At 45.6% G+C, this 21,593-nt stretch overlaps 1 protein-coding gene and 5 non-coding genes across 25 annotated transcripts in view; all 6 read left to right on the top strand.

Moving 5' to 3' along the window:
* Positions 1-21,593, top strand: part of TEX14 (testis expressed 14, intercellular bridge forming factor) — a 161,088-nt gene that overhangs the window by 24,322 nt on the left and 115,173 nt on the right. For 6 of the 20 annotated variants that reach the window (XM_084984927.1, XM_084984924.1, XM_084984917.1 and 3 more), the window contains exon 2: positions 8,655-8,849. The exons of the other annotated variants lie outside the window; for them this stretch is intronic. In XM_084984927.1, coding sequence (XP_084841053.1) covers positions 8,836-8,849 — 14 coding nt within the window. In that variant the 5' untranslated portion in view covers positions 8,655-8,835. The remainder of the gene's footprint in view (positions 1-8,654; positions 8,850-21,593) is intronic. 20 annotated transcript variants of the gene reach the window in all.
* Positions 3,232-3,395, top strand: LOC146398196 (U1 spliceosomal RNA). Its single transcript, XR_014822154.1, has one exon. It is a non-coding gene; the product is annotated as a U1 spliceosomal RNA (small nuclear RNA).
* On the top strand, positions 12,449-12,612 carry LOC146398195 (U1 spliceosomal RNA). The gene has a single exon (XR_014822112.1). It is a non-coding gene; the product is annotated as a U1 spliceosomal RNA (small nuclear RNA).
* On the top strand, positions 13,474-13,637 carry LOC146398194 (U1 spliceosomal RNA). The gene has a single exon (XR_014822102.1). It is a non-coding gene; the product is annotated as a U1 spliceosomal RNA (small nuclear RNA).
* On the top strand, positions 18,542-18,705 carry LOC146398193 (U1 spliceosomal RNA). Its single transcript, XR_014822188.1, has one exon. It is a non-coding gene; the product is annotated as a U1 spliceosomal RNA (small nuclear RNA).
* Positions 19,577-19,740, top strand: LOC146398192 (U1 spliceosomal RNA). The gene has a single exon (XR_014822180.1). It is a non-coding gene; the product is annotated as a U1 spliceosomal RNA (small nuclear RNA).

Raw genomic sequence — 21,593 nt, 5'->3', positions numbered from 1 at the left:
TTTTTTTTTTTTTTTTCTGCTTTTTAGTGCTGCACCCATAGCATGTGGAGGTTCCCAGGCTAGGGGTCAGCCTACGCCTCAGCCAAAGCATCCCAGGATCTAAGTCCCGTCTGCGACCTACACCACAGCTCATGGCAACGCCAGATCCTTAACCCACTGAGCAAGCCCAGGGATCGAACCCACAACCTCGTGGTTCCTAGTCGGATTCGTTTCTGCAGCGCCGTGACAGGAACTCCATGGAATATCTTTCTGTTTCTTTGAATCCTCTTTAATTTCCTTGATTAATGATTTATAGTTCTCAGCATTTAAGTCTTTCCCCTCCTTGATCAGGTTTATTCCTAAGTATTTCGTTTTTTGGGGTACGATTTTATGAGAGGTATTATATTTTTGTATTCCTTTTCTAATATTTCATTGTAAATATACAGAACTGCAAGTAATGTCTGAATGTTGATCAGTGAAACTGGAACACACCCTCGGACCACGCACAAAAATAAACTCAAAATGGCTTAAAGACATAAACATAAGACAGGACACCATCAAACTCCTAGAAGAGAACATAGGCAAAACATTCTCTGACATCAACCGTGCACATGTTTTCTTAGGTCTCCCAAGGCAACAAAAGTAAAAGCAAAAATAAACCAATGGGACCTGATCAAATTGACAAGATTTTGCACAGCCAAGGAAACCAAAAAAAAAAAAAAAAAAAAAAAGCAACCTGTAGAAACGGAGGACAAAGTTTCAAACAATGCAACTGACAAGGGCTTAATCTTTAAAATATACAAACAGCGTACACAACCCCACAGCAAAAAAACCAACAACCCAATTGAAAAATGGGCAAAAGACCTGAATAGGCATTGCTCCAAGAAGATCTACAGGAGTTCCCGTCGTGGCTCAGTGGTTAACGAATCCGACTAGGAACCATGAGGTTGCTGGTTCGGTCCCTGCGCTTGCTCAGTGGGTTGACCATCCGGCGTTGCCGTGAGCTGTGGTGTAGGTCGCAGACGCGGCTTGGATCCCGTGTTGCTGTGGCTCTGGCGTAGGCCGGAGGCTACAGCTCCAATTCGATCCCTAGCCTGGGAACCTCCATATGCCGCGGGAGCGGCCCAAAGAAATAGCAAAAAGACAAAAAAAAAAAAAAAAAAGAAGATCTACAGATGGCCAACAGGCACATGAAAAAAATCCTCAGCAGCACTAATTATTAGAGAAATGAAAATCAAAACTGTGGAGGTACCATTTCACACCTGTCAGAATGGCCATCAAAAATTAACAAGTGAGTCAGCAGATAACAAAGGGTGTGGAGAAAAGGACTTCCTCCTATACTGTTGGTAGGAATGTGAATTGGTACAACCACTAAGGAAAACAGTTTGGTGAGACCTCAGGAAACTACATGTAGAACTACCATACCAGCAGTCTCATGCTTGGGCATATATGCGGACGAAACTTTCCTTGAAAAAGATAGATGCACCCTGGAGTTCCCAGCGTGGTGCAGCGGAAAGAAATCCGGCTAGTACCCATGAGGACGCAGGTTTAATCCCTGGGTTTGCTCAGTGGGTTAATAGGATCTGTCATTGCCTTGAGCTGTGGTGTAGGTTGCCTATGAGGCTCGGATCCAGCGTTGCTGTGGCTGTGGTGTAGGCTGGCAGCTGTAGTTCCAATTCAGCCCCTGGCCTGGGAACCTCCATATGCCAAGAGTGCATTCCTAAAAAGCCAAAAAAAAAAAAAAAAAAAAAAAAAATAGAGAGATACAAGCACCCGTATGTTCATTGCAGCAGCATTCTCAATAGCCACGACATGGAAACAACCTAAATGTCCATCAACAGATGAATGGATTAAGAAGATGTGGTACATATGCACAATGGAAGACTCTCATCCTAAAACACCCAAAGTAATGTCATTTCTAGCCACGTGGATGGAACTAGAGACTCTCATGCCAAGCGAAGTAAGTCAGAAAGAGAAAGGCAAATACCATACGATATCACTTGTATCTGGAACCTAATATACGGCGCAAATGAACCTTTCCACAGAAAAGAAACTCGTGGACTTGGAGAACACTCTTGTGGTTGCCAAGGGGAAGGAGGAGGGAGTGGGATGGACTGGGAATCTGGGGTTAGTGGATGCAAACTATTGCGTTTAGAGTGGATAAGCAGTGAGATCCTGCTGCATAGCACACGGAACTCTATCTGGTCACCTGTGATGGAAAACAGTGGAGGGTAATGTGAGAAAAAGAATGTGTGTGTGTGTGTGTGTGTGTGTGTGTGTGTGTGTGTGTGTGAGAGAGAGAGAGAGAGAGAGACAGAAAGAGAGAGAGTGGGTCACTTTGCTTACAGCAGAAATGGACAGCACACTGGAAACCAACTACAATGGAAAAAATAAAAATCATTTAGAAATATAAAAAGGAATTGTAAAAATGCATTACTTTAATGTCTTTTTGGAGTTCCTGTTGTGGGTCAGCAGTACCGAACCCAGCTAGTATCCCTGAGGACTCGGGTTGGATCCCTGGCCCCGCTCAGTGGGTTAAGGATCTGGTGGTGGTGGAGTGGTGAGCTGTGGTGTCAGTCTCAGCTGGGACCTGGCTTGGCTGTAGCTGCGTGGCAGGCCAGCAGCTGCAGCTCCAGTTCAGCCCCCAGACCTGGGAATTTGCATGTGCCATGGGTGTGGCCCTGAAAAAGACAAAAGAGAAATTATTTAGTGTACTTTTATGTTTTTTTAACTCTTTGCCCGTGGTGTGCAGTGGCTTGATGTGGAATGTCAGTTCCCAGATGTGCTGACCCCTGGGATCTCTCCGGATGGGACGGAACCCAGGCTGCACTGGTGAAGGTGCTAAGTCCTAACCAGTAGATCACCAGGGAACTCCATAAAATCGTTTTGCCCCAAAGGGAGGTAACAGTCACAGGTTCCAGGGATTGGGGCGCGGACATGTTGGTGGGTTGTTAGTCAGCTACCGCATCAAGCAAGGCCGGGGATAGAGTCGTCGGGCGCTGCCGAGTGATGTCACTAGGCGATGCTTGGAGTATGTAGATGAGCGCAGTGGCTGCTGGTCCTGTTCCCTTTCTGCATACTGTGCTTACTTTTGGCAGGAGTTCCAGCGTCCAGCGTGTTTTCGCCAGGCTTTTGTGGTTTTGAGGCGTCGTTTGGGTGCAGGCGGTGGTGTAGCGGGTCCGTGACTGGAGTGACCGTCTGTGCGAAGTGTCTGGGGTCGGAGGGTGAGGAGGCAGGCGAGGCCGGCAACTCATACTTACCTGGCAGGGGAGATACCATGATCACGAAGGTGGTTTTCCCAGGGCGAGGCTTATCCATTGCACTCCGGATGTGCTGACCCCTGCGATTTCCCCAAATGTGGGAAACTCGACTGCATAATTTGTGGTAGTGGGGGACTGCGTTCGCGCTCTCCCCTGGCAATCTTGTCTTATAAAAAAAGCTTTGTGTTTATTTTGTTTTAGTCGTGTATACCTGTGTTGGAGTCTTTACGATGTAAATGTAGTTTTTGGCGTTTGCCTTAAGTCTGTTTTAAAATCTTCAGTATAGGCTATCTCATTTAGTGGTTATTCTTGCAGCATTTCTCAGATTCTTCTGTGGAACTTAAAGTAGTTTTAGTTTTAGTGAGGCATGATTCAAATCCCGCAGAACTCCCTACAGTTCCCAAGTCCACTTAAAGGGAGATTCGATTTTTTTGAAAAGAACCAGAGTTTGGTTGAGCCCAATCTCAAGAGTTAGAAAGCTGAAATGTTACTATTAAAAGCGGGACGACTAAATATTTTGAGTGCTTCTTGTAGAGAAACTCCAAAATCTTGGGAGCAAAAGACAGCCTGAAAAGCTGGAAGGGAATAGCACTCATTGGGAAGGGCAGATTATGATATACATATTTGAATAGAAACCAGCCTCTACTCCTTATAATCAGTCCTTTCTTACCACACACATCAGTTCCCTGCATAAGTCAGCTCTTAGGGGACCTGTGGGCAGTTTGATCCTTGGAGTAGCGCAATTTGAGAATAAAGGCATCTACTCTTGTAGGACCTGAGGGCTCTCTCTTATCTCTCAATGTGCAGTTTTATGGAATGCAGTTGCTGGTGTATGTTTTATTGAATTAAATTTCTTTAGCTGAAGTGGAGAAAAACTAGTTGGCACTTTGTGGGCAAAGTTACCAGAATATGAGTAGAAGGATGAAGACCAAAAGAAGCAAGGGACAGGGAAATGACCCTTCTCCTTTAGCTGGTAAAAGATAAAGGCTCAGCTGGTTCTCATCACTAGCTAGTGGTGACTGCTGACTTCTTAAAATGCAAAGATTGATATGGTTTGCCTACCTTTCTTTCTTCTTTCCTCCCCCCTTCCTTCTTTTTGTAACAGCTTTATTGAGTTATAATTCATGTATATACAATCCACGCACTTAAAGTGTACAATTCAATGGTTTTTAGTATATCCACAAAGTTTTGCCATCATCACACTGAATTTTAGAACATTTTCATTATCCTAAAAAGAAACCATTTAACAGCCACCTCCCAAATTCTACTCCACCATTTCTTCCAGCCTACTTATCAGCGGTAGTGGGGTAGTGGGGGACTACATTCAGGCTCTCTCCTAATAATTTGTGTCTAAAAAGTAGTTGAGGGGAGTTCCCATCGTGGCTCAGTGGTTAATGAACCTGACTAGGAACCATGAGGTTGCGGGTTCTATCCCTGCCCTTGCTCAGTGGGTTAAGGATCCGGCGTTGCCGTGAGCTGTGGTGTAGGTTGCAGACGCAGTTCGGATCCCGAGTTGCTGTGGCTCTGGCGTGCACCGGGAGCTGCAGCTCCGATTAGACCCCTAGCCTGGGAACCTCCATATGCTTCGGGAGCGGCCCTAGAAAAGGCAAAAAGACAATAAATAAATAAATAAATAAATAAATAAAAATAAATAAAAGTAGTTGACCCAGTATGTTTTTGTGGCTAGTCTTTCCAAACTGAAAAGATCTGCCTTTCTATTTTTACCATTTCTTTCTCTTGAGTTTTTTTGTATTCCCCATCTCTGTTACAATAGTCTCCAAGGGGGCAGGGATTTTCTTGTTTTGTCTTTTTGTTCATTGGTGGATTCCCCAGCTCCACACATAGTGAAGGCTCAATAAGAGGTACTGTGATAATATCGTAGGATGTGTAGCCTGGTCTCACTTTTTCCTTAAAGTTAAAAAGTATATCAGAGTTCCCTTCGTGGCTCAGCGGTTAACAAACCCAGCTAGGATCCATGAGGATGTGGGTTCAATCCCTGGCCTCACTCAGTGGGTTGGGGATCCAGAATTGCCATGAGCTGTGGTGTAGCCCGGCAGCTGTAGCTTCGATTCGACTCCTAGTCTGGGAGCTTCCATATGCTGCAGGTGTGGCCCTAAAAAAGCAAAAAAAAAAAAAAAAAAAAAAAAAAAAAAAAGTTAAAAGTATATCTTAAATGTTTATGTTTAGGCTATCAATTTTAGACTATTACTATTATATTTTTTTAGGGCGGCACATGTGGCATATGGAAACTTCCAGGGATAGGAAATCAAAAAATTGAAGCAAAAAGATATGTGTTGGCAAAGAAGTTCTAGTTTTACTTTTATTTTTTGGCTTTTTTAGGGCCATACCCGCAGCATATGGAGGTTCCCAGGCTAGAGATCAAATCGAAGCTTCAGCTGCCAGCCTACACCACAGTCACAGCAACACGGGATCCTTAACCCACTGATCAAATCCAGGAATCGAACCCGCCACCCCATGGTTCCTCGTCGGATTCATTTCCCCTGTGCCAAGATGGGAACTCCAAGAAGTTCTAGTTTGAAAAGTTCAGGAGTTCCCATTGTGGCTCAGCAGAAAGGAATCTGTCTAACATCCAGGAGGGCAAAGGATCAATCCCTGGCCTCAATCAGTGGATTAAGGATCTGGCGTTGCCATGAGGCATTGCCATGAGCTGTGGCACATATGCGGCTCACATACACGGCTTGGATCTGGCATGGCTATGGCTGTGGCATAGACCAGTGGCTATAGCTCTGATTCAGCCCATAGCCCGGGAACCTTCGTATGTCTTGGGTGCAGCCCTAAAAAGACATAAAATAAAAGTAACTTATAGGAGTTCCCATCGTGGCGCAGTGGTTAACGAATCCGACTAGGAACCATGAGGTTGCGGGTTCGATCCCTGCCCTTGCTCAGTGGGTTAACGATCCGGCGGTGTAGGTTGCAGACGCGGCTCGGATCTTGCGTTGCTGTGGCTCTAGCGTAGGCCGGTGGCTACAGCTCCGATTGGACCCCTAGCCTGGGAACCTCCATATGCCGCGGAAGCGGCCCAAGAAATGGCAAAAAGATGAAAAAAAAAAAAAAAAAAAAAAGTAACTTATAGCCTTTGGGAGAACTGAAGAGTACAAAGGAAAAAAGTCATCTCAAATTCTGCGTTTTATAATGTTAATTTTTTTTTTTTTTTTGCCTTTTTTTTTTTTTTTTGCTATTTCTTGGGCCACTCCTGGGGCATATGGAGGTTCCCAGGCTAGGGGTCCAATCGGAGCTGCAGCCACCGGCCTACACCAGAGCCACAGCAACTCGGGATCCGAGCCACGTCTGCGACCTACACCACAGCTCACGGCAACGCCGGATCGTTAACCCACTGAGCATGGTCAGGGACCGAACCCGCAACCTCATGGTTCCTAGTTGGATTCGTTAACCACTGCGCCACAACGGGAACTCCATTATAATGTTAATTTTTTAAACTATTTTTGGCCACTCCGCTGAGCCACCAGGAAACGTCATACGGTGTTATAATTTTGAAAGGGTTAAAAATTAATATTCTTGGAGTAGTTCCCATCGTGGTTCAGCGGTAATGAACCCGACTAGGATACATGAGGACTTGGGGTTCGATCCTGGCCTTGCTCAGTGGGTTAAGGATCCAGCGTTGCCTCAGAGATGCAACTCAGATTCCGTGTTGCTGCGGCTATGGCATAGACCGGCAGCTGCAGCTCCAATTCGACCCCTAGCCTGGGAACTTCCACCTCCTGCAGGTGAGACCCTAAAAAGATAAAAAAATATTAAATTTAAGAAAAAGTAGGTGAGGAGTTCCCATCGTAGCGCAGTGGTTAACGAATCCGACTAGGAACCATGAGGTTGCGGGTTCGGTCCCTGACCATGCTCAGTGGGTTAACGATCCGGCGTTGCCGTGAGCTGTGGTGTAGGTCGCAGACGTGGCTCGGATCCCGCGTTGCTGTGGTCCTGGCGTAGGCCTGTGGCTACAGCTCCGATTCAACCCCTGGCCTGGGAACCTCCATATGCCACGGGAGCGGCCCAAGAAATAGCAACAACAACAACAAAAAGACAAAAGACAAAAAATAAAAAAAAAAAATAAATAAAAGTAGGTGAGATCAGTTTTTCAGGGAAAGAGCTGAGAAATACAACAGTCAAGGACTGGGTCGAGTTCCCATCGTGGTGCAGCAGAAACGAATCCGACTAGAAAGCATGAGGTTGCAAGTTAGATCCCTGGCCTCGCTCAGCGGGTTAAGGATCTGGCGTTGCCTTGAGCTGTGGTGTAGGTCACAGACGTGGCTAGCGTCTGACGTTGCTGTGGCTGTGGCGTAGGCCAGCGGCTACAGCTCTAATTTGACCCTTAGCCTGGGAACCTCCATGTGCCATAGGTGCAGCCCTAAAAAGCCAAAAACAAACAAAAACCCCACACCTATCTTCAGCTACTGCTTTTTACCCTTTTATATATGGCTACCAAAACTTTTAAAATTAAATGTCGTTCACATTATATTCTACTGGACAAAATTTCTCCCTTATTTTGAAAAAGTTTCCAGGGGGTCTTGCTGTGTTACTTCTGTGATGTGAATGCCCTGCCTCCCCTCATCAACCTTGAAAATGCATATACTTTCTCTCTTATAAACCTGTCTTGCTCATTTCCGTCCAAACTGCCACTGAACCTGGGATGGACTTAAAGATTACTAGGTCCTATAGGCATGGTGCTCATAAGGTCCTTCATTGCAAATCAGAAGAAAAAAAATGAATTTTTATTTTATTTACTTTTTATGCATTTATTTATTTTGCTTTTTAGGGCCGCACCCACGGCATATGGAGGTTCCCAGGCTGGGGTCCAATAAGGGCTACCACTGCCAGCCTGCACCACAGCCACAAGCAGCATCAGATCCGAACCTTGTCTGTGACCTACACCACAGCTCACATGGCAACACCGGATCCTTAACCCGCTGAGCGAGGCCAGGGATCGAACCTGCAACCTCATAGTTCCTGGTCAGATTCGTTTGCGCTGTGCCATGACGGGAATTTTTAGATGGAAAAAAAATGTTGTATATAATAATGTCATTTTTTCATATATTTTTCACGTAGGAAGTGTCTGCAAAGGTAAAAGTATGTAGGATCCTTCAAAGTCATAATGTGGTCCTTAACCCTTTAATAGTGGTCATTACTCTTTTACTAGAATTCTGGCAGGTCTGTTTCTCCTCCAGATTGTGATCTCATTTATTGCAGGCTGACTGATTACATTCAGTATCTCCAGTGCTGAGACTAGTTGCCCGAACCTTAAGTTTTTTTTTTATTATTATTAAAGTATGGTTAATTTACAGTGTTGTCACCCCTTAACTTTAAGTGGCTGTAAGTTACTGCATACATATGAGTAACAACTTTAGAACAGGTTTTTGTTTTGTTTTGTTTTTTCATCATTAGAAGGACTCATAGCAACTCAAGGATACTCTGAAAATATTGAAAATACTGGAGTTGGCAGTATGGTCATCAGAGGTAGAGTTCCCTCAGCAAAGCAAAAAGTGTCTTTGCATATAGTCCTAGAGGACTCAGCTGTGGCCAGCCCAGCATTCATGGATGCCATGGAAACAGCAAACCACCTGGAATGAAATTAGGAAGGTAATTCAATAATGAAATGATATTCTATAACTGAGGTGGGCTGGATAACACTTTGTGGAAGTGGTTGTCTAGCAAATGTCTAAGTAGAGTGACCGTGGTTTATATTGCAGAGCCCTGTGGGTGGGAAATGGCAGAGCCAGGACCAGTATGTGCCAGAAGTGAGCAGGTTGGGATTACTGAAAGGCAGCGTGTCTGTGCGGAGTGTCTATAGAGTTCTTTTTTTTTTTTTTTTTTTTCCTATTTCTTTGGGCCGCTCCTGGGGCATATGGAGGTTCCCAGGCTAGGGGTCCAATCGGAGCTGTAGCTGCCAGCCTACACCAGAGCCACAGCAATGTGGAATCCGAGCCGCGTCTGCAACCTACACCACAGCTCACGGCAACGCCGGATCCTTAACCCACTGAGCAAGGGCAGGGACCGAACCCGCAACCTCATGGTTCCTAGTCGGATTCGTTAACCACTGCGCCACGACGGGAACTCCCTAGAGTTCTTGATAGTAGGCATTTAGATTCAGTTGTGCCAGTGCTGTGGATCTCTTGACAGTCGTACTTGCTCTATAAACTTTTATAACAAAAGTTGGCTTATTTTATTTTATTTTTTGCCTTTTCTAGGGCCACTCCCACAGCATATGAAGGTTCCCAGGCTAGGGGTCGAATCAGAGCTGTGCCTACACCACAGCCACAGCAAAGCGGGATCCGAGCCGAGTCTGCAACCTACACCACAGCTCCCGGAAACGCCGGATCCCCAACCAAGGGCGCAACCTCATGGTTCCTAGTCGTATTCGCTAACCACTGTGCCACGACGGGAACTCCAAAAGTTGGCTTTTAAATATTACTGACCAGAGTTCCTGTCATGGCTCAGTGGAAACGAATCTGATTAGCATCCATGAGGAAGCAGGTTTGATCCCTGGCCTCTATCAGTGGGTTAAGGATCTGGCATTGCTGTGAGCTGTGGTATAAGCTGTCAGCTACAGCTCTGATTAGACTCCAGGCCTGGGACTATGCCGTGGGTGCGGCCCTAAAAAGCCAAAAAAAAAAAAAAAAAAAAAAAATACTGCCACCCCCTTTATATTTCCGAACCTCAACATTTCCTTGACTCCCTTGAGGCTAAGAAATGGGTGGAAGTTCAGAGTTGAGGTGAGACCCACAGACTGAGGGGCATGCCTGTGGGGACAGAACATCTTAGTTGGCAGGGGCCATGGTAAGAGATTGGTAGGTGTGCCAGTGCTGCCCTTCCCCAGGTATGTGCTGGGGGAGGGCTCTGCCTCTCAACCTCTGCTCATGTGGGGCCTTCGAGTTAGTTGGTCACTGAGTTGTTTTATTCTGTGTATGTACATAATTACTACATACATGTATGTATGTAATTATTACTATAATTGTCATTGTTCCTAGAGGGTAAATTCAAGCACAAATAACTAAAGTATGGTAAAATCACAACTCAAACCTAAGTCTATCTGATGCTAAAGCCTATTTTCAAAACTACAGACTGTGCCAAATTACTTTTTGTGGTTGTTTCACTAGGATTTGGATTTTACATTATGAAGAAAAAAGTCTAGGGAGTTACTTCCCGTTGTGGCTCAACAGGTTAAGAATCTGCCTATGGGAGTTCCCGTCGTGGCTCAGTGGTTAACGAATCCACCTAGTGTCCATGAGGATTCGGGTTGGATCCCTGGCCTCGCTCAGTGGGTTAAGGATCTGGCATCGCCCTGACCTGTGATGTAGGTCCCAGATGTGGATGGGATCCAGCACTGCTGTGGCTGTGGCATAGGCCGGCAGCTGTGGGGTAGCCATATGCCACAGGTACAGCCCTAAAAAGCAAAAAAGCAAAAAAAAAAAAAAAAGTCTAAAAATACCGAAAGTCTGTAACCTGTACCTCACAACCAGTAACACTGACCATTTTGGTGCATTTCCTTCCAGTAATTTTCCTTAAGTATATACATTTTCACAAAATTGCAGTTATGGTATACATACTATTTCATACTATTTTTTCCCTGGTTTTTTTGTTTTTGTTTTTGTTTTTGGCTGTGGTGTAAGGATTATTTTGAGCTAAAAGCACTTGAAAAACCACAAGGAAATAAGTAGTCTCACCTCCCTTTGTCTTTCTGAAAGCAGGAGATAAATCTCCCAAATGAAAGATGTTTCTCTAACCCAGGGGAAAGAAACATTGCCAGAGAAGAGGAGACAAAGCCAAGAGATTTCTGTACAAACAGGTCTTGCTAAAATAATTACTTTCTTTGGCCTCTCTGTATGTTACTTTTCCACAATTGTATTTCTTTGTTCAACCTAATATAAAAACATCTAATTTTCCACTTCTTTAGGTCTTCATTTCCTTAGAAAGACTCCTGTGTCAGATATATTGCTATTAAAAGAAAATGTGTATGGTTTTTTTTTTCTTTTTTCAATCTTTTTACGGTAGCACTCACGGCATATGGAAGTTCCCAGGCTAGGGGTGCAGTCGGAGCTGTAGCTGCCAGCCTGTGCCAGAGCCACAGCAACACCAGATCTGAGCTGCATCTGCAACCTACACCACAGCTCACGGCAACGTTGGATCCTTAACCCACTGAGCGAGGCCAGGGATTGAACCCATGTTCTCATGGATCCTAGCCCAGTTCAATAACCGCTGAGCCACGAAGGGAACTCTAAAATGTATATGCTTTTATCTTGTTAAACTGCCTATGCCAATTTAATTTTTAGGCCAGCCTAGAGACCCTAGCAGAGTAGAGGTAGAGTTTTGCTTTCCGCACACCACCAAGCACTTGACTTTAGTTGCTGCAAAAGTTGTTTTGCCCAGAGTGCCTAGGCAGCAAGGGCAGGAAGGAAGATACAATGTGTCGCCTATTTTCCATTTTAGACAGAAAGAAGAGAGGAGCCCTCAGTTTGTTACTAAATCCAAGCCAGATGCTGCTTCCTTTTGCTTCTGGAACTGCAGAGACGTGAATCTTGTTGAAGTTGGATTTGGGTCCCTAACTACACGGGCCATCTGTCCAGGAGCAGAGTGGCCTGGGTAGGATGGAGGGGCTAAAGGCTGCATTTTACATGCAGTCTCCTGTTAGCTCTCACAGGAACTTTGTGCAGGCAGTATTCTTCCCACTTTACTCTTTTGGGAGACTGGGAGAGACTTGCCAGTATGACCTAGACTCAGAGTGGAGCAGTGACTTAAACCCATGTCCCCTAGGGCCTCGTGCTACTGCTGCCTTCAGCTGCCCTGCCCTGCAGGACTCGTGGTAACAAATGTACGCTGGAATTTTTGTGCGTGCCGGCAAAGTCAGGGAATTTAAAAATCTTCCTAGCTACACCTGCCATAGATTGTCTTTTGGGTATTCATCAGGCATAGCTAGAGCAAATTTACCTCTTCTCTAAAAGCTGTGACGAGAGACAAGAGGTGGGGATATGTAGATGAGGAGTGCAACGCATGCCAGTTCGAGCTCATTCTTTTCGGGACAGAACTTTCCCAAAATGTCCGAAACGATGTATCCTGGTCAGTGTCCTATGAATAATCCTGCAGTTTCGAACCGTATGCTTAAAGAACTCGGAATATAATTGACCATACGTATATAGTGTGCTGAGGGTGAGGGTGAGGAGGCTAGGCGAGGCCGGCAACTCATACTTACCTGGCAGGGGAGATACCATGATCACGAAGGTGGTTTTCCCAGGGCGAGGCTTATCCATTGCACTCCGGATGTGCTGACCCCTGCGATTTCCCCAAATGTGGGAAACTCGACTGCATAATTTGTGGTAGTGGGGGACTGCGTTCGCGCTTTCCCCTGGTGTTGCTGGTACAAAAAAAAGTCTTCGTTTGCTTTTTTTTTTTTTTCTCCAGTAGCTTTTTGTGTGTGAGTGTAATAAATGCGTTAGAATGAGAAGTCTTTTTTTTTTATGTTTTGAGGTTGTGGGAGGAGTCCTTGCTAACGGATTTGATGATTTCTCCTGTGGCGCATCAGGTTACGGATTGCATTATCTTTCCCCTGTCTCGTTAGTTGGGTAGGAGATCCTTCTGTGTCCAGACCTGTGGTGTAGGTAGTAATCGCATCTTCGATCCCGATTGGCTGTAGTGCAGGCTGGGGTGCTGCAGCTGATGGATTTGACCCGTAGCCCGGGAACTATGGTGAACTGCGCATGCAGCCGTTAAAGCAAAACATAATTTGTAATATCTGCTTCTTCCTTATAAGGGACCTGTGATTACATTAAACGCACTTGGGTAGTTCAGGATGCCCCCACCCCTTGCCCACCCAGTCGCAAAATCTTAATCACATTTGTAAAATCTGTCTGCCATACAGGGAGGTAAATTCCAGGAATTGGGGCGGGGACATGTTGGTGGGTCGTGTTGGTAGTCAGCTACCACATCAAGCAAGGCCGGGGATAGAGACGTCGGGCGCTGCCGAGTGATGTCACTAGGCGATGCTTGGAGTATGTAGATGAGCGCAGTGGCTGCTGGTCCTGTTCCCTTTCTGCATACTGTGCTTACTTTTGGCAGGAGTTCCAGCGTCCAGCGTGTTTTCGCCAGGCTTTTTTAGTTTTGAGGCGTCGTTTGGGTGCAGGCGGTGGTGTAGCGGGTCCGTGACTGGAGTGACCGTCTGTGCGAAGTGTCTGGGGTCGGAGGGTGAGGAGGCAGGCGAGGCCGGCAACTCATACTTACCTGGCAGGGGAGATACCATGATCACGAAGGTGGTTTTCCCAGGGCGAGGCTTATCCATTGCACTCCGGATGTGCTGACCCCTGCGATTTCCCCAAATGTGGGAAACTCGACTGCATAATTTGTGGTAGTGGGGGACTGCGTTCGCGCTTTCCCCTGGTGTGTCTGGTTCAAAGATAGATGAATGTGGTGGGGTGGTTTTTCTGTGTTTAATAGCAGAGCTTTTAAGTGCCTTTGTTTTTCTGGACAATTCTTTCTTGTGGTCTGTTTTTGGCCTTATTTTGCTTTGTCTGTCTATATATTTCTTGTCTGTGGTCCATTTCTCAGTTTTAAAAGCCAGTAAGTTATCAGTTTGCTGGTAGTTATCCTCCTCCTTTATAGCAGAACCTGTAAATATGTTAGGTCCACCTGGATAATTCTGGGACCCAACCTTCATCCCTTGCCAATCCAATTTCAAAGCTTTGGTCACATGCATAAAAGGTTTTTTATTTTGTTATTATTTTGGTCGTTTGTCTCTTTTAAAGGGTCATACTCGCGCCATATAGAGGTTCCCAGGCTAGGAACCTACTACTTTAGTCAGTATCAGAGTTCCTGCTTGGTTTTTGTTCCTCAGAATTGCTTTGGCAATTCCTGGTCTTTATGGTTCCGTATAAATTTTTGGATTGTTGTAGTTCTGTGAAAAATGTCATGGGTAATTTAATGGGGATTGCATTGAATCTGTAGATCTGGATCTGTTGCTGCCAGCCTACACCAGAGCCACAGCAACGCCAGATGCAAGCCGCATCTGCAGCCTACACCATAGCTCACGGCACACTGGGTCCGTAACCCACCGAGCCAGGCCAAGGATTGAACCCGCAACCTCATGGTTCCTAGTCGGATTTGTTTCCACTACGCCACGATGGGAACTCCAGGGTTGTTTCTTTTTGTTTTCAGTTTTATTTAATATTCCAGTTTTATTGACTTACATGCGGCTGTCCAGTTTTCCCAGCACCACTTGCTGAACAGACTATCTTTTCCCCCATTTGCCCCCTTTGTCGAAGGTTAGTTGACCATAGGTTCATTTCTGGGTTCTCCGTGTATGTCTGTTTTGGTACCAGTACCACAATGTCTTGATTACTGTAGCTTTGTAATATTGCCTGAAGTCTACTTTAGTCAATATCAGAGTTCCTGCTTGGTTTTTGTTCCTCAGAATTGCTTTGGCAATTCCTGGTCTTTATGGTTCCGTATAAATTTTTGGATTGTTTGTTGTAGTTCTGTGAAAAATGTCATGGGTAATTTAATGGGGATTGCATTGAATCTGTAGATTGGCCGTTTTTACGAGATTAATTTTTCTAACCCAGGAGCATGGAATATCTTTTTTTTTTTGCTTTTTAGTGCTGCACCCATAGCATGTGGAGATTCCCAGGCTAGGGGTCAGCCTACGCCTCAGCCAAAGCATCCCAGGATCTAAGTCCCGTCTGCGACCTACACCACAGCTCATGGCAACGCCAGATCCTTAACCACTGAGCAAGCCCAGTGATCGCACCCGCAACCTCGTGGTTCCTAGTCAGATTCGTTTCTGCAGCGCCATGACAGGAACTCCATGGAATATCTTTCCGTTTCTTTGAATCCTCTTTAATTTCCTTGATTAATGTTTTATAGTTCTCAGCATTTAAGTCTTTCCCCTCCTTGATCAGGTTTATTCCTAAGTATTTCGTTTTTTGGGGTACGATTTATAAGAGATTGTATTTTCTAAGATTTCATTGTTAATATACATATACGTCTGAATGTTGATCAGTGAAACTGGAACACACCCTCAGACCACGCACAAAAATAAACTCAAAATGGCTTAAAGACGTAAACATAAGACAGGACACCATCAAACTCCTAGAAGAGAACATAGGCAAAACATTCTCTACATCAACCGTGCACATGTTTTCTTAGGTCTCCCAAGGCAACAGAAGTAAAGCAAAAATAAACCAATGGGACCTAATCAAATTGATAAGATTTTGCACAGCAAAGGAAACCAAAAAAAAAAAAAAAAGGCAACCTGTAGAATGGGAGGACATAGTTTCAAACAATGCAACTGACAAGGGCTTAATCTTTAAAATATACAAACAGCGTACACAACCCCACAGCAAAAAAACCAACAACCCAATTGAAAAATGGGCAAAAGACCTAAATGGGCATTGCTCCAAAGAAGATCTACAGATGCCCAACAGGCATATGAAAAAAATCCTCAACAGCACTAATTATTAGAGAAATGCAAATCAAAACTAAGGAGGTACCACTTCACACCTGTCAGAATGGCCATTAAAAATTAACAAGTGAGTCAGCAGAGGAGTTCCCGTCGTGGCGCAGTGGTTAATGAATCCGACTGGGAACCATGAGTTTGCGATTCGATCCCTGCCCTTGCTGAAAGGGTTAAGTAAGGATCCGGCGTTGCTAATATGGCTCGGATCCCGAGTTGCTGTGGCTCTGGTATATAGGCCGGTGGCTACAGCTCCAATTGGACCCCTAGCCTGGGAACCTCCATATGCCGCGGGATTGGCCCTAGAAAAAAAGCAAAAAGACAAAAAACAAAACAAAACAAAACAAAACAACAAGTGAGTCAGCAGATAACAAAGAGTGTGGAAAAAAGGGTATCCTCCTATACTGTTGGTGGGAATGTGAATTGGTACAACCACTATGGAAAACAGTATGGTGGGACCTCAGAAAACTACATGTAGAACTACCATATGACCCAGCAGTCTCATGCTTGGGCATATATGCAGACAAAACTCTCCTTGAAAAAGGTAGATGCACCCTAGAGTTCCCAGCGTGGTGCAGCGGAAACAAATCCTGCTAGTACCCATGAGGACGCAGGTTCGATCCCTGGCCTTTCTCAGTGGGTTAATAGGATCTGTCATTGCCTTGAGCTGTGGTGTAGGTCGCCTATGAGGCTCGGGTCCAGCGTTGCTGTGGCTGTGGTGTAGGCTGGCAGCTGTAGTTCCAATTCAGCCCCTGGCCTGGGAACCTCCATATGCCCAGGGAGCATCCCTTGAAAAGGCAAAAAGACAAAAAGACCCAAAAAAAAAAAAAAAAAAAAAAAAAGAAAGAAAGAAAGAAAAGAAAAGAGAGATGCACCTTGGAGTTCCTGTCCTGGCGCAATGGAAACAAATCTGGCTAGTATCCATGAGGACACAGGTTCGATCCCTGGCCTCGCTCAGGGGGTTAAGGATCTGGCGTTGCAGTGAGCTGTGGTGTAGGCTGGCAGCTGTAGTTCCAATTCAGCCCCTGGCCTGGGAACCTCCATATGCCAAGAGTGCATTCCTAAAAAGCCAAAAAAAAAAAAAAAAAAAAAAAAAAAGAGATACAAGCACCCGTATGTTCATTGCAGCAGCATTCTCAATAGCCACGACATGGAAACAACCTAAATGTCCATCAACAGATGAATGGATTAAGAAGATGTGGTACATATGCACAATGGAAGACTCTCATCCTAAAACACCCAAAATAATGTCATTTGTAGCCACGTGGATGGAACTAGAGACTCTCATGCCAAGCGAAGTAAGTCAGAAAGAGAAAGGCAAATACCATACGATATCACTTGTATCTGGAACCTAATATACGGCGCAAATGAACCTTTCCACAGAAAAGAAACTCGTGGACTTGGAGAACACTCTTGTGGTTGCCAAGGGGAAGGAGGAGGGAGTGGGATGGACTGGGAATCTGGGGTTAGTGGATGCAAACTATTGCATTTAGAGTGGATAAGCAGTGAGATCCTGCTGCATAGCACACGGAACTCTGGTCACCTGTGATGGAAAACAATGGAGGGTAATGTGAGAAAAAGAATGTGTGTGTGTGTGTGTGTGTGTGTGTGTGTGAGACAGAGAGAGAGAGAGTGGGTCACTTTGCTTACAGCAGAAATGGACAGCACACTGGAAACCAACTACAATGGAAAAAATAAAAATCATTTAGAAATATAAAAAGGAATTGTAAAAATGCATTACTTTAATGTCTTTTTGGAGTTCCTGCTGTGGGTCAGCAGTACCGAACCCAACTAGAATCCATGAGGACTCGGGTTGGATCCCTGGCCCCGCTCAGTGGGTTAAGGATCTGGTGGTGGTGGAGTGGTGGGCTGTGGTGTCAGTCTCAGCTGGGACCTGGCTTGGCTGTAGCTGCGTGGCAGGCCAGCAGCTGCAGCTCCAGTTCAGCCCCCAGACCTGGGAATTTGCATATGCCATGGGTGTGGCCCTGAAAAAGACAAAAGAGAAATTATTTAGTGTACTTTTATTTTTATTTTTATTTTTTTTTGTCTTTTTGCTATTTCTTGGGCCGCTCCCCCAGCATATGGAGGTTCTGAGGCTAGGGGTCCAATCGGAGCTGTAGCCACCAGCCTGCACCAGAGCCACAGCAACACGGGATCGGAGCCGCGTCTGCAACCTACACCACAGCTCATGGCAACGCTGGATCATTAACCCACTGAGCAAGCGCAGGGACCGAACCAGCAACCTCATGGTTCCTAGTTGGATTCGTTAACCACTGTGCCACGACGGGACCTCCACTTTTATGTTTTTTTAACTCTTTGCCCGTGGTGTGCAGTGGCTTGATGTGGGATGTCAGTTCCCAGATGTGCCGACCCCTGGGATCTCTCCGGATGGGACCGAACCCAGGCTGCACTGGTAAAAGTGCTAAGTCCTAACCAGTAGATCACCAGGGAACTCCATAAAATCGTTTTGCCCCAAAGGGAGGTAACAGTCACAGGTTCCAGGGATTGGGGCGGGGACATGTTGGTGGGTTGTTAGTCAGCTACCGCATCAAGCAAGGCCGGGGACAGAGTCGTCGGGCGCTGCCGAGTGATGTCACTATGTGATGCTTGGAGTATGTAGATGAGCGCAGTGGCTGCTGGTCCTGTTCCCTTTCTGCATACTGTGCTTACTTTTGGTAGGAGTTCCAGCGTCCAGCGTGTTTTCGCCAGGCTTTTGTAGCTTTGAGGCGTCGTTTGGGTGCAGGCGGTGGTGTAGCGGGTCCGTGACTGGAGTGACCGTCTGTGCGAAGTGTCTGGGGTCGGAGGGTGAGGAGGCAGGCGAGGCCGGCAACTCATACTTACCTGGCAGGGGAGATACCATGATCACGAAGGTGGTTTTCCCAGGGCGAGGCTTATCCATTGCACTCCGGATGTGCTGACCCCTGCGATTTCCCCAAATGTGGGAAACTCGACTGCATAATTTGTGGTAGTGGGGGACTGCGTTCGCGCTTTCCCCTGGTGTTGCTGGTACAAAAAAAAGTCTTCGTTTGCTTTTTTTTTTTTTTTTTTTTTTCTCCTCCAGTAGCTTTTTGTGTGTGAGTGTAATAAATGCGTTAGAATAAGAACTCTTTTTTTTTATGTTTTGAGGTTGTGGGAGGAGTCCTTGCTAACGGATTTGATGATTTCTCCTGTGGCGCATCAGGTTACGGATTGCATTATCTTTCCCCTGTCTCGTTAGTTGGGTAGGAGATCCTTCTGTGTCCAGACCTGTGGTGTAGGTAGTAATCGCATCTTCGATCCCGATTGGCTGTAGTGCAGGCTGGGGTGCTGCAGCTGATGGATTTGACCCGTAGCCCGGGAACTATGGTGAACTGCGCATGCAGCCGTTAAAGCAAAACATAATTTGTAATATCTGCTTCTTCCTTATAAGGGACCTGTGATTACATTAAACGCACTTGGGTAGTTCAGGATGCCCCCACCCCTTGCCCACCCAGTCGCAAAATCTTAATCACATTTGTAAAATCTGTCTGCCATACAGGGAGGTAAATTCCAGGAATTGGGGCGGGGACATGTTGGTGGGTCGTGTTGGTAGTCAGCTACCACATCAAGCAAGGCCGGGGATAGAGACGTCGGGCGCTGCCGAGTGATGTCACTAGGCGATGCTTGGAGTATGTAGATGAGCGCAGTGGCTGCTGGTCCTGTTCCCTTTCTGCATACTGTGCTTACTTTTGGCAGGAGTTCCAGCGTCCAGCGTGTTTTCGCCAGGCTTTTTTAGTTTTGAGGCGTCGTTTGGGTGCAGGCGGTGGTGTAGCGGGTCCGTGACTGGAGTGACCGTCTGTGCGAAGTGTCTGGGGTCGGAGGGTGAGGAGGCAGGCGAGGCCGGCAACTCATACTTACCTGGCAGGGGAGATACCATGATCACGAAGGTGGTTTTCCCAGGGCGAGGCTTATCCATTGCACTCCGGATGTGCTGACCCCTGCGATTTCCCCAAATGTGGGAAACTCGACTGCATAATTTGTGGTAGTGGGGGACTGCGTTCGCGCTTTCCCCTGGTGTGTCTGGTTCAAAGATAGATGAATGTGGTGGGGTGGTTTTTCTGTGTTTAATAGCAGAGCTTTTAAGTGCCTTTGTTTTTCTGGACAATTCTTTCTTGTGGTCTGTTTTTGGCCTTATTTTGCTTTGTCTGTCTATATATTTCTTGTCTGTGGTCCATTTCTCAGTTTTAAAAGCCAGTAAGTTATCAGTTTGCTGGTAGTTATCCTCCTCCTTTATAGCAGAACCTGTAAATATGTTAGGTCCACCTGGATAATTCTGGGACCCAACCTTCATCCCTTGCCAATCCAATTTCAAAGCTTTGGTCACATGCATAAAAGGTTTTTTATTTTGTTATTATTTTGGTCGTTTGTCTCTTTTAAAGGGTCATACTCGCGCCATATAGAGGTTCCCAGGCTAGGAACCTACTACTTTAGTCAGTATCAGAGTTCCTGCTTGGTTTTTGTTCCTCAGAATTGCTTTGGCAATTCCTGGTCTTTATGGTTCCGTATAAATTTTTGGATTGTTGTAGTTCTGTGAAAAATGTCATGGGTAATTTAATGGGGATTGCATTGAATCTGTAGATCTGGATCTGTTGCTGCCAGCCTACACCAGAGCCACAGCAACGCCAGATGCAAGCCGCATCTGCAGCCTACACCATAGCTCACGGCACACTGGGTCCGTAACCCACCGAGCCAGGCCAAGGATTGAACCCGCAACCTCATGGTTCCTAGTCGGATTTGTTTCCACTACGCCACGATGGGAACTCCAGGGTTGTTTCTTTTTGTTTTCAGTTTTATTTAATATTCCAGTTTTATTGACTTACATGCGGCTGTCCAGTTTTCCCAGCACCACTTGCTGAACAGACTATCTTTTCCCCCATTTGCCTCCTTTGTCGAAGGTTAGTTGACCATAGGTTCATTTCTGGGTTCTCCGTGTATGTCTGTTTTGGTACCAGTACCACAATGTCTTGATTACTGTAGCTTTGTAATATTGCCTGAAGTCTACTTTAGTCAATATCAGAGTTCCTGCTTGGTTTTTGTTCCTCAGAATTGCTTTGGCAATTCCTGGTCTTTATGGTTCCGTATAAATTTTTGGATTGTTTGTTGTAGTTCTGTGAAAAATGTCATGGGTAATTTAATGGGGATTGCATTGAATCTGTAGATTGGCCGTTTTTACGAGATTAATTTTTCTAACCCAGGAGCATGGAATATCTTTTTTTTTTTGCTTTTTAGTGCTGCACCCATAGCATGTGGAGATTCCCAGGCTAGGGGTCAGCCTACGCCTCAGCCAAAGCATCCCAGGATCTAAGTCCCGTCTGCGACCTACACCACAGCTCATGGCAACGCCAGATCCTTAACCACTGAGCAAGCCCAGTGATCGCACCCGCAACCTCGTGGTTCCTAGTCAGATTCGTTTCTGCAGCGCCATGACAGGAACTCCATGGAATATCTTTCCGTTTCTTTGAATCCTCTTTAATTTCCTTGATTAATGTTTTATAGTTCTCAGCATTTAAGTCTTTCCCCTCCTTGATCAGGTTTATTCCTAAGTATTTCGTTTTTTGGGGTACGATTTATAAGAGATTGTATTTTCTAAGATTTCATTGTTAATATACATATACGTCTGAATGTTGATCAGTGAAACTGGAACACACCCTCAGACCACGCACAAAAATAAACTCAAAATGGCTTAAAGACGTAAACATAAGACAGGACACCATCAAACTCCTAGAAGAGAACATAGGCAAAACATTCTCTACATCAACCGTGCACATGTTTTCTTAGGTCTCCCAAGGCAACAGAAGTAAAGCAAAAATAAACCAATGGGACCTAATCAAATTGATAAGATTTTGCACAGCAAAGGAAACCAAAAA

The sequence above is a fragment of the Sus scrofa genome, chromosome 12 (genome assembly GCF_054392235.1).
Source record: "Sus scrofa isolate SSC_HxYL_T2T_F1_AM1 chromosome 12, Sscrofa_HxYL_maternal_Yorkshire_Landrace_v2.0, whole genome shotgun sequence".
NCBI lineage: Eukaryota > Metazoa > Chordata > Mammalia > Artiodactyla > Suidae > Sus > Sus scrofa.
Note: the sequence above shows the minus strand (reverse complement) of the source record. Positions and strands in the feature narration are given on the sequence as shown.